Below are 13,764 nucleotides of genomic sequence, written 5' to 3'. Positions count from 1 at the left end.
TGGGGAAGCGCTCCGTCATTTGTCTAGTTCCTCACTGTATCACATCCATTTCCTAATATACAGTGGGATTGCTCTGGTGGACACAGGGAGGGTTGTAAATGCTGTTTTGGGTTAACACAGAGCAGATCAGCAGGGTTGGTCTCTTCCATCCCCTGGAGTTTTATTCTTCACTTCTACTTCTCCACCTCTAGGAAGAGCCTGCCTGGATTTCTCCCTACACTCCACAGCCTTCCGGTCAGCGTGGCCAGGGACATCACTAAGACTCAGAAGAAGACAGAGACAGATGAACGGCTAAACAAAATGTAATGTGTACCCACAGTGGAATATTATTCAGCTTTTAAAAGGAAGGAAATTCTGACCCATGCTCCAACACGAATGGACCTTGAAGACATTACAACACATGTAAGAGGCACGGACAAATTTTGAATGATTCTAGCTATATAAGGTATCTTGAAGAGCCAAATTCATAGAGACAGAAAGTAGCATGGTGGGTGCTGGGGAGGTGAATAGGGAGTTAGTATTTCATGGGTACAGAGTTTCAGTTTGTTGTTCAGTCACTCAGTCGTGTCTGACTCTCTGCAACCCCGTAGACTGCAGCACACCAGGCTTCCCTGTCCTTCACCAGCTCCCAGAGTTTGCTCAAACTCATGTCCATTGAGCCGGTGATGCCATCCAACCATCTCACCCTCTGTCGTCCCCTTCTCCTCCTGCCCTCCATCACTCCCAGCATCAGGGTCTTTTCCAGTGAATTTCCATTTAGGAAGATGAAAAAGTTTTGGAGATGGACGATGAGGACGGTTGCACAACGGTGTATGTGTACTTAATACCACTTAATGCACGTTTAATAGTTAAGACGGTTAGTTTTGTGTATATTTTACACGATTTTTAAAAAAAGAACAGAAACTCGCCTTCCTTTTCCCTTTTAATGTTCCTTTCAGTGCTGGCAGAGTACAAAACCCCTCCTCAAGTCAGAGGAGTAAACAGAAAAAAAGATCTGGAGCTCCTAGCTGTATTACTATTTTTGGTTTTGTTATTCTTAAAGGAAGGAACTATAGAGTTCTCCAGAAGTGCTTTCCACAGCTCACAGGCCAGGTAAAAGCCACGCATCTGCAGCACGCACAGACATTGAACTGACCAACATTCCGCCCATTTTTGCAGACGTGGTGCTTACCCAGCGCAGTACTGCTTTCCGAAGTGGTGTCCCCGGACCGTCCGCCTCACCTTTAGCATGTGTTAGAAATGCAGATTCTCGGGCCCCACCCCGGTCTACTGAGTCAGCAAATCCAGGTGAGGCCGGGGACCCTGCATTTCATGAGCCCTCCTCCTTGGCTAAGATGTACGCTCAAGACAAGGCATCCCGGCCCAGATTTCCCTTCTGGAGGCCCCGGGGGCCGGGGCGGAGTCCAGGCGCGGGCCGCCGACAGGTGTCCCCCCTCTGGGGCTCAAGGGGCGCCGACCTCTGCCCCTGCCGTTCCACCTCCTCCAAGGGTGGAGCCCCGCCGCCCCGCCTGCACACCTCCAGCTGCACAGGTGCTGGGCAGGGCCTGGAAACCGAGTCACAGGAAGCAACACCTTAGCACGGATTCCTCCCACCTGGACTCCTCGCTCGCCAGTCGCAGGGAGCCTTCGGAGCCGCCAGCATGGGTAGGCGCCCAGGGCGGGCAGGGGTCCCGGGGAGCGGAGGGGAGCCCGGCGCAGGCGGGGCGCTGCGGAGGGGTTACCCCCGGGCCGGGAAGCGGCCGGGCTGCCACGCGGTCCCCACCGGCGGCTCGGGGACCTGCGCGCGCGCACGCGGAACGGGGAAGGCTAGCACCGCGGGCGGCCATGCGCGCGCGCAGCCGGGACATCTCGGCGCCACGGGAAGCGGCCACCCGGGGCCCGCGGAGCCGGAGCCGGGGGGCGGGAGCTCGGGGGGAAGTTTTGTCCTGTCCTGGGGGCTGGGGCGGGGGAGCGCAGAGGGAGGGGGCCCCAGGTGGCAGACGTTCGTCGGAAGAACTAACGCCATAACCTTAACCTGCCCACCTGTTGGGAGTCCACGGCCTCTGTGTGCCCACCCTGTGGGTTCTGGGCTGGACGGGGTGGTGCTGGTGATGGGAGGGGTCCGCAGAACCTCAGTGGGAGAGGGGGCAGGCTCCCTTGGCACTTCCCTTGCCTCTGGCTGGCTAGATGACCCCAGAGCTGCAGAGGGAACTCTGGTCCAAGAGGCAGTGGGGCTGGGCAAGTGGGTCACACTTGGGGTTTCCAGGGGTGTCGAGCATGCGCCTCCTCCCGCGTGCAGGCGGTTAGCCGCGGGAGCCGTCAAAGCGCCGCTTGGCCGGCGGACCGGCTCCTGGGCGGGTGCTCTGGGTCTCGCTGCAGAAACACCATCCGCTTTTCACTCGGTGCAGCTTTCCTGGGAGGTGCTCTGAAATCTTTATTTTGGTTTTCAGGTCCCCATACCTAAGTAGTTTCTGTGCGGAATGGGAACTTTCCCAAAGGTAGCTGCAGGCGGGGTAGCTGTCTGCTCCCTCATTACCGGAGAATGAACACTATGTAGTCCCCAGTGAACACGACTTTTAGTTTACAGATTGACCCTTAAGGGTTTGCGGGTTCTTTTGTGTGTTTTGCAACTGAGATAGGCATAGCATGTGAGAAGCAACAAAAAGTCTATGTTCAGACACCAGTTGCATCTTTGTTGCTGTTCAGTGGCTCAGTCGTGTCTGACTCTGTGACTCCGTGGACTGCAGCATGCCAGGCTTCCCTGTCCTTCACCAGCTCCTGGAGTTTGCTCAAATTCATGTCCATGAAGTAGATGATGCCATCCAACCATCTCATCCTCTGTTGCCCCTTTCTTCTTGCCCTCAATCTTTCCAGCATCAGGGTCTTTTCCAGTGAGTCAGCTCCTCACATCAGGTGGCCAGAGTTGTGTATTTACTCAGGTCCTAAGTTTTCGATATCTGGGTCTAGCTAATAAATGAAACGAATAATTATGAAATGTCTTTTAACTTAAAAAACAGCAGTGACTTCCCGTCTTAAGAGCAGATCTCTGTGACTGAGATGATGCCAGGATTGTTTCAGCTCTGCTCATGACTGCAGGGGGACACGTGGTGAATTCAGCAGGAGGGAAAGAAGTGAGGAAAAGTTCTTAGGGAAACATTTTTATTGAAAAAGGTCAGATGGGAGATTTTTTTGGCTAGGGAGGCCACACAGTGGCTGTGGCAACTATTCAACTCCACCCTTGGAATTTGAAATATGAAACAAATGGGCAAATCTGTGTTCCAGTAAAATGTTACTGATGGGCATGGAAATGTACATTTTATATAGCTTGCAGGTGTCACGAAATAGTCTTTAAGTGTGTTCTTCAATCCTTTTAAAATATAGACATCATTCTTAGCTTGCAAGCCTTACAGAAAAGGGCAGAGGGCTGGATTTGGCACCAGGCCATAACTGCTTGCTGACCTTTGCTTCAGGGAATGTGTGAGATTTTGAGTCGAGGTGCAGAGGAGGCCAGGGCCGACCTTCCTTGACTGGGGAGCCCCCTCTGAGGGCTTTGGAGGGCTTGGGATGCCTTTGCTGAAAATCTCAAATATTCAGTGTTTCTCCTCGTAACCCCACCCCAGCCCCTGGCCAAGAGCTTAGCAAAGATTTATGCTGAAGTTGTTCTCACGAATTCCTTCCCTCGCTCTGGTTCTAGAAAACCATAGATCCTGCTTCTGTCATGTGCCCCACATGGGACTCTGGAAATGGAAGTTGAGGGGCTTCGGGTTCTAGGAGGCAAGTTCCCCTGACACCCAGGCCAGGGCCTCCGGGCCAACTTGAGCAGTTCATTCACTTTGTTATCACACCCCGCCCCAGCCCTTGGCTTCCTGCTGGCCTCGTGCGTCCTTCGGAAGAGTTTTTCATGCCAGTTTCCTGCCTGAGTATACGAGGTGGGACAGCCTGGAAGGTCCCTCAACCCTGGGCATTTACAAGTCCTTCCACATTCTCTCCTCTTTCTAGAAGCTCTCGGGTAGACCTGTGAACAGAGCCAAAGGGCCAGGGAGGCTGGCATTGCTGCTGTCGGTTGGAAGCCGGGGCAGGGGGGTGGGGGGATCCCACACCAGAGGGGGCTGAGAGCATCTGAACCTCAGGAGAACCTCTTCCTCCCCGGAGTAAGAAAACTTCTGACATTGGGCCCTTTTAGGCTGACATAACAGCAGCACACTCCAGCCTTCTTGCCTGGAGAATCCCATGGACAGAGGAGCCCGGCGGGCTACAGTCCACTGGGTTGCAAAGAGATGGTCACGACTGAAGTGACTGAGCACACATGCTCTAAGGCAGTGGTTTTTAGACTTCAGCCTGCATCAGGATCACTTGAGCTAGAGCTTATCCTAACAGGTGGCCGGCCCCAGCTCTAACATGTCTATATCAGTGGGTCGGGGCAGGATTCAAGGATTTACAGGTTCCCAGATGCTGCTGCTCCTGCCAGTGCCCAGGACCACACTTTGAGAATCACCACCCTAAGTGACTAAACGACAGCTTTCTTTCCTTGACCCTCGCCCACGTCCCCACGTTACTACTATGCCCCCAGAACGAGACTGTGGCAAGATCGAGTGCAGCCTGGGCCCTGGGCTGTCCTTGATGACCAAACTTGGGACACGTTAGTAGCTAGAATCAGAAACTTAGCTCGCGAAGGGAGCCAGCTAAGGCTGGCACGGGTTAACCTGAATCACCTATTTATGCAGGTGTTTTGTTTTTGTACTTTTACCACATAAGGGTACAAAACTGTCCAGCCCTGAAGAAACTCATATCCTCGGGGGCAGAAGCACAAGCCCATGAACAACATTTTCCCACACCGATTTACAGCTGAGGGGAATAAATTATTATGAGACCAGTGAAAGCAGTCACATACGGTGTCTTGTTAAGGTTGGAGAATTTGCCATCTTCATGATAAATTTTTGCATAGCCCTTCACATCCCCACAAAATGTCCTGAGTGGAATTATTCCAGTTTTGGTTTACTCAGATTTCTGATCAATAATGTTCCCACTGCCCTTTGAGTTACTGAAGGATAGAGACACCTTGGAGGATTGTTCCAGGGGCTGGTTGAACCACCAGGCTTGTTTCCAGGGAGCCATCTGTTCCAATGAATGGAACCACAGTGCAGGGACTGCCAGCCAGCTCTGTTCCCACTTCTCTGGGCCATGGCTGCTTTTGGGCACAACTCTCCACACATCTCGGCTCCATCCCTGGCAGGAGAGAAAGTAGGCGGGAGTCCCAGGTGAGCCGAGAGGGAAACAAAAACAAGGGTGGACTCGGCACATTCCTCCTTCCTCCATGATGGTGGTGAAAGAAGGAGGCAGTATTATCAGAAGATGAATGCGAACCATTGGCTCATAGCCCTGGGATTGCAACATCAAGAAGCAGGGAATTGCTGGTTTCGGAACTTTGTCCCCTGGTTTCAGAGGCCAGAAATGTATCCCTGAGGAAACAGCGTGGTGGGGTCACCCCGTGGGGTCGAAGTAAACAGGGCTGGCAGCCCAGACCCAGTCCAGGTGCAGCTCCTGTCAGCATGCAGGATGGGGATGCAGGACCGTCTCAGCAGGTGGAAGGTGCTACAGCCAAGACAAGGGATGCAACTGTCCACAGACTCTCCTGAGGAAGGGGGAAGTTCTAGTCCTTCCGAGATTGGAGACCAGCCAGCACCTCCCCCTGGACTGCTGTCAGTCTGCATTTCCAAGTCGCCTGCAATTCATGGAGATGTGTGACCCTGAAGCTGTGCCCGTCAGGAAGGTTTGGTTCAAGGACCAGACGTAAGACCAGAAAATTCCCAAACCATAAGAAGACCCATTAAAAGTGCTCGGACTCAGCATTTCAAACTCTCTGCAGGGTTTTCGTGTAAGCTGTATTAGGACATGTCGGGAGGGACGACTGAGATGTTCTTAGAGGAACAAACGTTTTCCTCATTTAGTCCAAACATGTAAGTTCCATGATGTATTCATTCCCTTGTGGCTGCTGTAACAAAAGTATCACAAACCAGGTTGTTTAAAATGGCAGAAATTTGTTGTCTCGCATTTCTGGAGGCTAGAAGAAACCCAGGTGTCAGCAGGGCACGCTCTCTGAAGGCCATAGGGGAGGATCTATTCTCTGGTGTTTGTGGATAAGTGGATAAAGTTTCCAGCCTTTCCTCTTGGCTTCTGGTGTTCTCAGCCAGCCTGGCATGCCTTGGCTGGTGGATACTGCTCTCCCGTCTCTGCTTCCATCATCACATGGCCATTGTCTTCCCTCTGTGTGCACGCGGCTGTCTTCTTATCAGGACACCGGTCGTATGGGATCGGAACCCATCCTACTCCAGGATGACCTTGTCTCAAGTCTTCACGTCAGCAACAACCCCATTTCTAAATAAGATCACCTTCCAAGATTATGGAAAGGACTGTAGTTTTGGGAGAACACTGTTTAACCCTATATGTGGTACTAGAAGCAAACTTCCCTGGTGGCTCAGACAGTAAAGAATCTGCCTGCAATGAGGGGGACGATCCCTGGGTTGTTAAGATCCCCTGGAAAAGGAAATGGCAACCCACTCTAGTATTCTTGCCTGGGAAGTCCCATGGACAGAGGAGCCTGGTGGGCTACAGTCCATAGGATTGCAGAGTTGGACATGACTGAGTGACTAACACTTACTTAAAAACGTAAATGGTACTAGAAAACATTCTCTCTGAAATAAGTGTATTATTTATCAATAACTTTAGTTAGGAAATATTCATAGTGTGCATAGATCGCTCCACTGTGGCCGGCATCCTCAATTTAGGTGCTGCATTTAGTAACTAGTGTCTTCCCCCAGCAAGACTGATGGGTTTTTCCAGTCATAGCTCTAATCCATCCTGAACAACAGTCTACTTAATAACAGAACTGGTCTGTAAACACACCCCCGAGTACGTAATAGTAGGTGAATCAGAAATGTTCACAGTGATGTCATAGACATGGGTGATTTACCTCGTTAATTCTAAAAGTAATGTCCAGACTCTGTTGATGCTGTGTTCTGGATAAGTGGATTAAGTTTCCAGGCAATCTTTAACTATGAATAGTGTTTAGCTTTTTGTTTATTTATATATATATATATATATATATATATATATTTCTCTCTTCTGTGCATGTTCATTCTAAAATCATAAGACTGAAAAAAGTAAGTCACCTAACACTTCTGTGGAGAGCTGTTAGGTAATATCTGATAAAATTTAAAACACACACAATGTTTTATCAGCATTCTACTTCTAGAAATTTCTTACGGATATTCTCATGTATTCTCATGACAGGATGGAGCCATGTTCAACCTAAATATCAACAGAAGGAAAGCATTTGCATTCTGTACCTAGTTTTGCAGCCTAACTTCACACTTACCATGATCAGGAAGCAGTTTTTCTAGTCATGACTTAACATCTTAGAGCAAAAAATCTTTATGTCTAAAATTGCAGGTCTTTAACTTATTTTTGATCGCTTCCAAAGAAACTCCCCCAAAGACCAGAGGACAGGTTTTAGTGTTTTGTTTTGTTTTAGTTTAGTGACACTTGCATGCCGCAGGCATTGTTTTCTCCTGTGAGGATATTCACCGGGTCAGGGCAACGGTAACGCGCTTGTTTCTCTTGCCTGTTGGGTGCGCGTGACTCGCCGTGGTGGTGGCGTCCAGAGGCCGGGAGCCCCTCCTCTCCCATTCTCTCCTGTTCCCTTTTACAGCAGCTCTGAGGCATGGTCTGTCTTTACCCTGAGAATGTACTTGTTTATTCACTGTCAGCTGTCATAGCATTTAGAGTCAGCTTCACTCTTAAGTTCAGAATACAGAGTGTTCCTTTTTTTTTTCCTTTAAAATTTGCCAGCCTCCATTTTATTATTATTATTTTTTTTGGCCACTTGGCATGTGGGATGTTAGTGCCCCAACCAGGGATTGAGCCCGCACCTCCTGTGTTGAAAAGGCAGCATCTTAACAACTGAAACATCAGGGAAATCCCCACAGGGTTTCCTTGTAGAATATAAGAATGTCCAGGTGTAAAAAGCTTTTGCACAGCCAAGGAAACTATAAGCAAGGTGAAAAGACAACCCTCAGAATGGGAGAAAATAATAGCAAATGAAACAACTGACAAAGGATTAATTTCCAAAATATACAAGCAGCTCATACAACTTAATACCAGAAAAACAAACAACACAATCAAAAAGTGGGAAAAAGACCTAAACAGACATTTCTCCAAAGAAGACATACAGATGGCTAACAAACACATGAAAAGATGCTCAACATCACTCATTATTAGAGAAATGCACATCAAAACAACAATGAGCTATCACTGCATACCAGTCAGAATGGCCATCATCAAAAAGTCTACAAACAATAAATGCTGGAGAGGGTGGGAAGAAAAGGGAACCCTCCTGCATTGTTGGTGGGAATGTAAATTGATACAGCCACTATGGAAGACCGTATGGAGATTCCTTACAAAACTAGGAATAAAACCACCATATGACCCAGCAATCCCACTCCTAGGCACATACCCTGAGGAAACCAAAATTGAAAGAGACACATTATCCCATTGTTCATTGCAGAACTATTTACAATAGCTAGACCATGGAAGCAACCTAGATGTCCATGGACAGATGAATGGATAAGGAAGTTGTGGTGCATATACACAATGGAATATTACTCAGCCATAAAAAGGAACTCATTTGAGTCAGTTCTAATGAGGTGGATGGACCTAGAACCTATTATACAGAGTGAAGTGAGTCAGAAAGAGAAAGATAAATATCATATTCTAACTCATATATACAGAATCTAGAAAAATGGTGCTGAAGAACTTATTTACAGGGCAACAGTGGAGAAACAGACATAGAGAACAGACTTATGGACACGGGGAGAGGGGAGGAGAGGGTGAGATATATGGAGGGAGTAACATGGAAACTTACGTTGCCATACGTAAAATAGCCAATGGGAATTTGCATTATGTCTCAGGGAACTCAAACAGGGGCTCTGTATCAACCTAGAGGGCTGTGATGGAGAGGGAGATGGGAGGGAGGTTCAAGAGGGAGGGGCCATATGTAAACCTGTGGCTGATTCATGTTGAGGTTTGACAGAAAACAGCAAAATTCTGTAAAGCAATTATCCTTCAATAAAAAATTAATTAAAAAAAAAAAAAAGAATGTCCAGGTACAGGTACAGGAAATCCCTGGAGAGCAAGGATGGTTTTCGTAACCCCCAGTAAACTCGTCCCCTGAGTCACTGATCAGCCTCCGCCTGAGGCAGAACTTAGGCCCGTCCCTGGAACTTTCTGTTTTGCGTAAGAGCTTACTAGGTACTAACTCTGGCTGCCCTCTCCCTGCAGTAGAAGAATACACTGTCTCTGAGCACATCCCGGGGGCTTAGATCTGGGGCGCCCAGAGCTGATTTCTTTCTGAGGGAGAATGGGAATGGCCGTCAGTAATTCAGACCTGTGGTTATGGAAACAAGATGCTGAAAGCTGCAGGTGATTTATAAAACCATCAGAGGCAGCCGTTATGGGCCTCTTATGCCTGTGATTTTAGACAGTTCTTTATAGAAATCTTTTTTTAAAAAAGTATTACTAGGAGGTTGGGATTCCCCAGTGGCTCAGATGGTAAAGAATCCACTTGCAATGCAGGAGACCTGGGTTCGATCCTCGGTTGGGAAGATCCCCTGGAAGAGGGCATGGCAACCCACTCCAATATTCTTGCCTGGAGAATCCCATGGACAGAGGAGTCTGGTGGGCTACAGTTCATGGGGTCACAGAGTCAGACACAACTGAGGGACCAAGCCCAGGAGTGGGCCTACAAATGCTGTTTGGGGTTTGTGTCCCCCACCCCACCCCCTGCCTCCCCGTGGTCCATATACTGAGGTCCTAACTCCCAGTACCTCAGAATGTGACCTTACATAGAAACAGTCATTGCAGATGGAGTCAGTCCAGGTGAGGTCACCCTGTAGGAGGTAGACCCGGTCCACTGTGACTGGTGTGCTTAGAAAGAGGGGGACCCAGACACAGCAGCGGGGAGAGGACCAGGTGAAGATGAAGGCAGCGATCTAGTGATGCTAAAACAAGCCAGAAACCATCAGGGCTGGCCAGCAACCCACCAGAAGCTGGGGGACAGGTCCCTCACAGACTCGCCCTTCACAGCCTTGGCAGGAACCAGCTCCACCTTGCAACCAGATGATAACATTTTCGTTGCTCTAAGCTGCTCTGTTCGCAAAATGAACAGAAGTGCCCCCTAGGGACATTAATTAAGGACTGCCAGCCTCAGCCCTGACCAGGGGACCCCCCCCAGTTCAGGGAAGGCGGAGACAGCTTCAAGATTCATGTAGGAACAGGCCCAGCTGCTGGTTGGCAAAAGCTGCCCCGAGGTAGCTCACTGCATCCACACACAGGAAGGAAGACGGGCCCCCTGCCTCCCGGTACCCAGCAAAAGGGCGACGCTGAAGTAGCAGACTGATGACAGCAGCGTGGTCGTGAGGGGCCCTGTGGCCGAGGAGCCAGTGCCTGGCTGCAGCCAGATGGCTTCGTATGGCTTCGTATGCCATGTCAGTCTGCTTGGGGGTGGAGAAGGGCCACTGGACAGAGAGCCCCATGCCTTTCCCGTCGGGTGACAAGGTCACCAGCACCCAAGATGTCTGGTCCCTGCCCTGGGATCGTGGCCAGAGTCACTTCATAAAACCTCCACCGTCCCATTGGCGCTGGTTTCCCCGAATTCCTCAAGCAGCTCCAGGTTGTTAGAGTTCAGTGGACATTCCCGATTCTCAAAGGCCTGATAACGCTTTTGCTTTTCTCAGCGGTGCTGGCAGGACAGCCAGGAACTTGATTAAATGGCTTTCAGGAAGCCACACATCAGCGTGTTGGATGTCTGGTGGTGGTGGTTTAGTCTCTCAGTCATGTTTGACTCTTTGCAGCCCCCCCAGGCTCCTCTGTCCATGGGGATTCTCCAGGCAAGAATACAGGAGTGGGTTGCCATTCCCTTCTCCAGGGGATCTTCCCGACCCAGGGATCGAACCCGGATCTCCTGAACTGCAGGTGGTTTATATGGCTGTTTGTCAATGTAGCAGGGGAAGAAGGTTCTCTCAGTGGGGATGAAGGGAGTTGTGGAAAAGAGGCTATTTCTGTAAAAACAAGTCCAGACGGGCAGGGACAGTGCCCCCAGGGGTACAGGCTGTGCCCTGCCCAGAGGCCCCAGAGCAGGCCCAGGCTGGAAGGCAGCGCCTGGGGCCACTGAGCCATCTCCACTCTTGAGCTGTGCCCCTGGGCGAGATCCGGCCAGAAAGATCACAATTTTCCAAAGTGTACAAAATTGCCGTGTGAACAAGCAGGGACCCTGAGGTGGGGGAATGTGGCAAGACATTCCAGGAAGGAAAAAAAACTAATCAGGTCAGGAAGAGCTCCTCCGGAAAACAAGGGCCTCCGGTGATAGACGCAGGCTGTCTGCTCTGAAACGAGCCTGACTCTGGGGGCAGAAGCCCACTGAAGGAAGGGAAAAGCCCTTTGGCTTCTTGATCAAAGTTGATAGATTTGGGGGGGAAAAAATTAAAGCCAGCGTGCCTCTTCCCCTGTGCTTCCGCCACCAAGCCTCAGTTCAGTTCAGTCTCTCAGTCGTGTCCAACTCTTTGCGACCCCATGGGCTGCAGCACACCAGGTCTCCCTGTCCATCACCAACTCCCGGAGTCTACTCAAACTCATGTCCATCGAGTTAGTGATGCCATCCAACCATCTCGTCCTCTGTCGTCGCCAGCTGCAATTACACCTGATGTATCTCTTGCCAGGCTCTTTTTTAAGTCACCGATGCTGTATTTTCTCAAAAAAAAAAAAAAAAAAAAAGGAGGGGGCAATCACATGATACGTGAGGCTCTGAAACTCTTCTCAGAAGTCAGAACAGCTGGCTGTGTCCGGGGTGGTTGTAAAGAGACTAAAAGGATCTAAGGGAGGAGAGAAGGGTGGGAAGGGGAGGCACTCACTGCCCTAATGCTGCGGGGAGCCATGCAGGAGCCAGGAGAGGGGAGAGGTAGGAGGCCTGGCTCTACCGCTGGGGTGAAGGGCGATGGAAGTCAGGTCCCCAGCAGAGGCTGGGCCGTGCAGGAGGCAGAGCCTGAGAGGTTAGACGGATGTCCTGAGAGCCTCCACCCTGGACACTCAGGTCAGTGGGGTGGACAGGAGATGGGGAAGGCGAGGCAAAGCATCTGCTTGGCACCGTCGTCCTGGTAAATAGAGGACGAAGCTTAGAAACAGGGAATGAAGAGCCAAGGCCAGACTCACATCATAGGAGCTGATCACCCGGATGGGAGCGCTGCCTGGTGCCCGATGGCGGGCCAGTCCCCTCCTGCGATGCTGGGCAATGAGTGAGTGGCCTCCAAACTGTATCCCGAGAGGGCTTGCTACTGTGAAGGCAGCCGGCTCCACCCTCGGAGTTTCTGGTTCCACGTGTCTGCAATGTACCCAAGAAGTTGCATTTCCATTGAATTCCCAGGAGCTGCTGGTGGTGGTGGTGGTCTAGGGCCCACCCTTGGAGAACTGCTGCACTGGAGAGCTTTTAAATGTTCCTTTAACCCCTGCAGCCACTCACGTGGTCACGCACTATTCTGCTACCCGTTTGAGAGCAGCTTGATTGAAAGTCCATGCTTGCCAGTGGCTTATATTTGAGAAGTCTGACTTTCCTCTGTCCACAGCTTCCTCATCCCACGACCTAATTCCCCCCAGTGACATCATAAGGACCTTCTGATTTGATCAATGAGAGCACCCCTGGAGGGGACGGCCTCTTTCTTCAAGGGCCACCTCTGTCCCCTGCCAGGACTCCCAAGGCAAACTCTTATCCATATTTTCAAGTCAGTCCGTGCCAAACATCCACCCACCCACACTACCCAGATGTTTTCCTGGGATGCAATTAATAACAAACTTCATTAATGTAGGTTCAATCTTATCAACCAACTGGCAAAGAAAGTGTTAGCACTTCTAGATGAAGGAATGGAGAATCCAGTGGTTGAGTGCTTTGACCAGATCCTCATGGCTGGGAGAAACATCTCCAAGCTGATTTCAAAGCCCCATGTCCTTCCACCAACTGGCTGCAAAGCCAACGTTGTAAGAGGAGTTGTCACCTCAGCTCCAAAGCTGCCTCTGCCAGAAGTGAGGCTAAGTGTGCTCCAGCAGGACCATTGTGTTCGCTGGGGTCTTATGTGACTGATTTGGGGAGGCATAAGGCAATGGCATCCCACTCCCGTACTCTTGCCTGGAAAATCCCATGGGCAAAAGAGCCTGGTAGGCTGCAGTCCATGGGGTCGCTAAGAATCGGACATGACTAAGCTACTTCACTTTCACTTTTCACTTTCATGCATTGGAAAAGGAAATGGCAACCCACTCCAGTGTTCTTGCCTGGAGAATCCCAGGGACGGGGGAGCCTGGTGGGCTGCCGTCTATGGGGTCGCACAGAGTCGGACACGACTGAAGCGACTTAGCAGCAGCAGCAGCATACACAGCCTACAAGAGCCATCATCAAGGAAACTCATTTTACTCTTGGTTTACAGAACCAATTTCAGACACCCTCATTGCTAACAGCAGTCCTGTAAGGCAGCAACCCCACTTTAGAGACAGGTAATGAAGAGTCAGTAACCTGCAGAAGCAGGGTGACAATATACAACCTTGAATTGATGCTTTTGAACTGTGGTGTTGGAGAAGACTCTTGAGAGTCCCTTGGACAGCAAGGAGATCCAACCAGTCCATCCTAAAGAAAATCAGTCCTGAATATTCATTGGAAGGACTGATGCTAAAGCTGAAACTCCAATACTT

The 13,764-nt window shown here is 50.3% G+C and overlaps 2 protein-coding genes across 2 annotated transcripts in view; both read left to right on the top strand.

Annotated features, from left to right (window-relative positions):
- Nucleotides 1–1,375, top strand: part of DOCK9 (dedicator of cytokinesis 9) — a 323,976-nt gene extending 322,601 nt beyond the window's left edge. Inside the window, exons 55-56 of the transcript XR_009496611.1 lie at nucleotides 192–402; nucleotides 1,159–1,375. The gene's annotated coding sequence lies outside the window, so the exon portion shown is untranslated. The remainder of the gene's footprint in view (nucleotides 1–191; nucleotides 403–1,158) is intronic.
- Nucleotides 1,376–1,619: 244 nt separating this feature from the next.
- The window catches only part of SLC15A1 (solute carrier family 15 member 1), a 46,684-nt gene continuing 34,539 nt past the window's right edge, over nucleotides 1,620–13,764 (top strand). The window contains 1 exon segment of the mRNA NM_001099378.1: nucleotides 1,620–1,644. Coding sequence (NP_001092848.1) covers nucleotides 1,641–1,644 — 4 coding nt within the window. The 5' untranslated portion in view covers nucleotides 1,620–1,640.

This window comes from Bos taurus, chromosome 12 (genome assembly GCF_002263795.3).
Source record: "Bos taurus isolate L1 Dominette 01449 registration number 42190680 breed Hereford chromosome 12, ARS-UCD2.0, whole genome shotgun sequence".
Taxonomy (NCBI): Eukaryota; Metazoa; Chordata; class Mammalia; order Artiodactyla; family Bovidae; genus Bos; species Bos taurus.
Note: the sequence above shows the minus strand (reverse complement) of the source record. Positions and strands in the feature narration are given on the sequence as shown.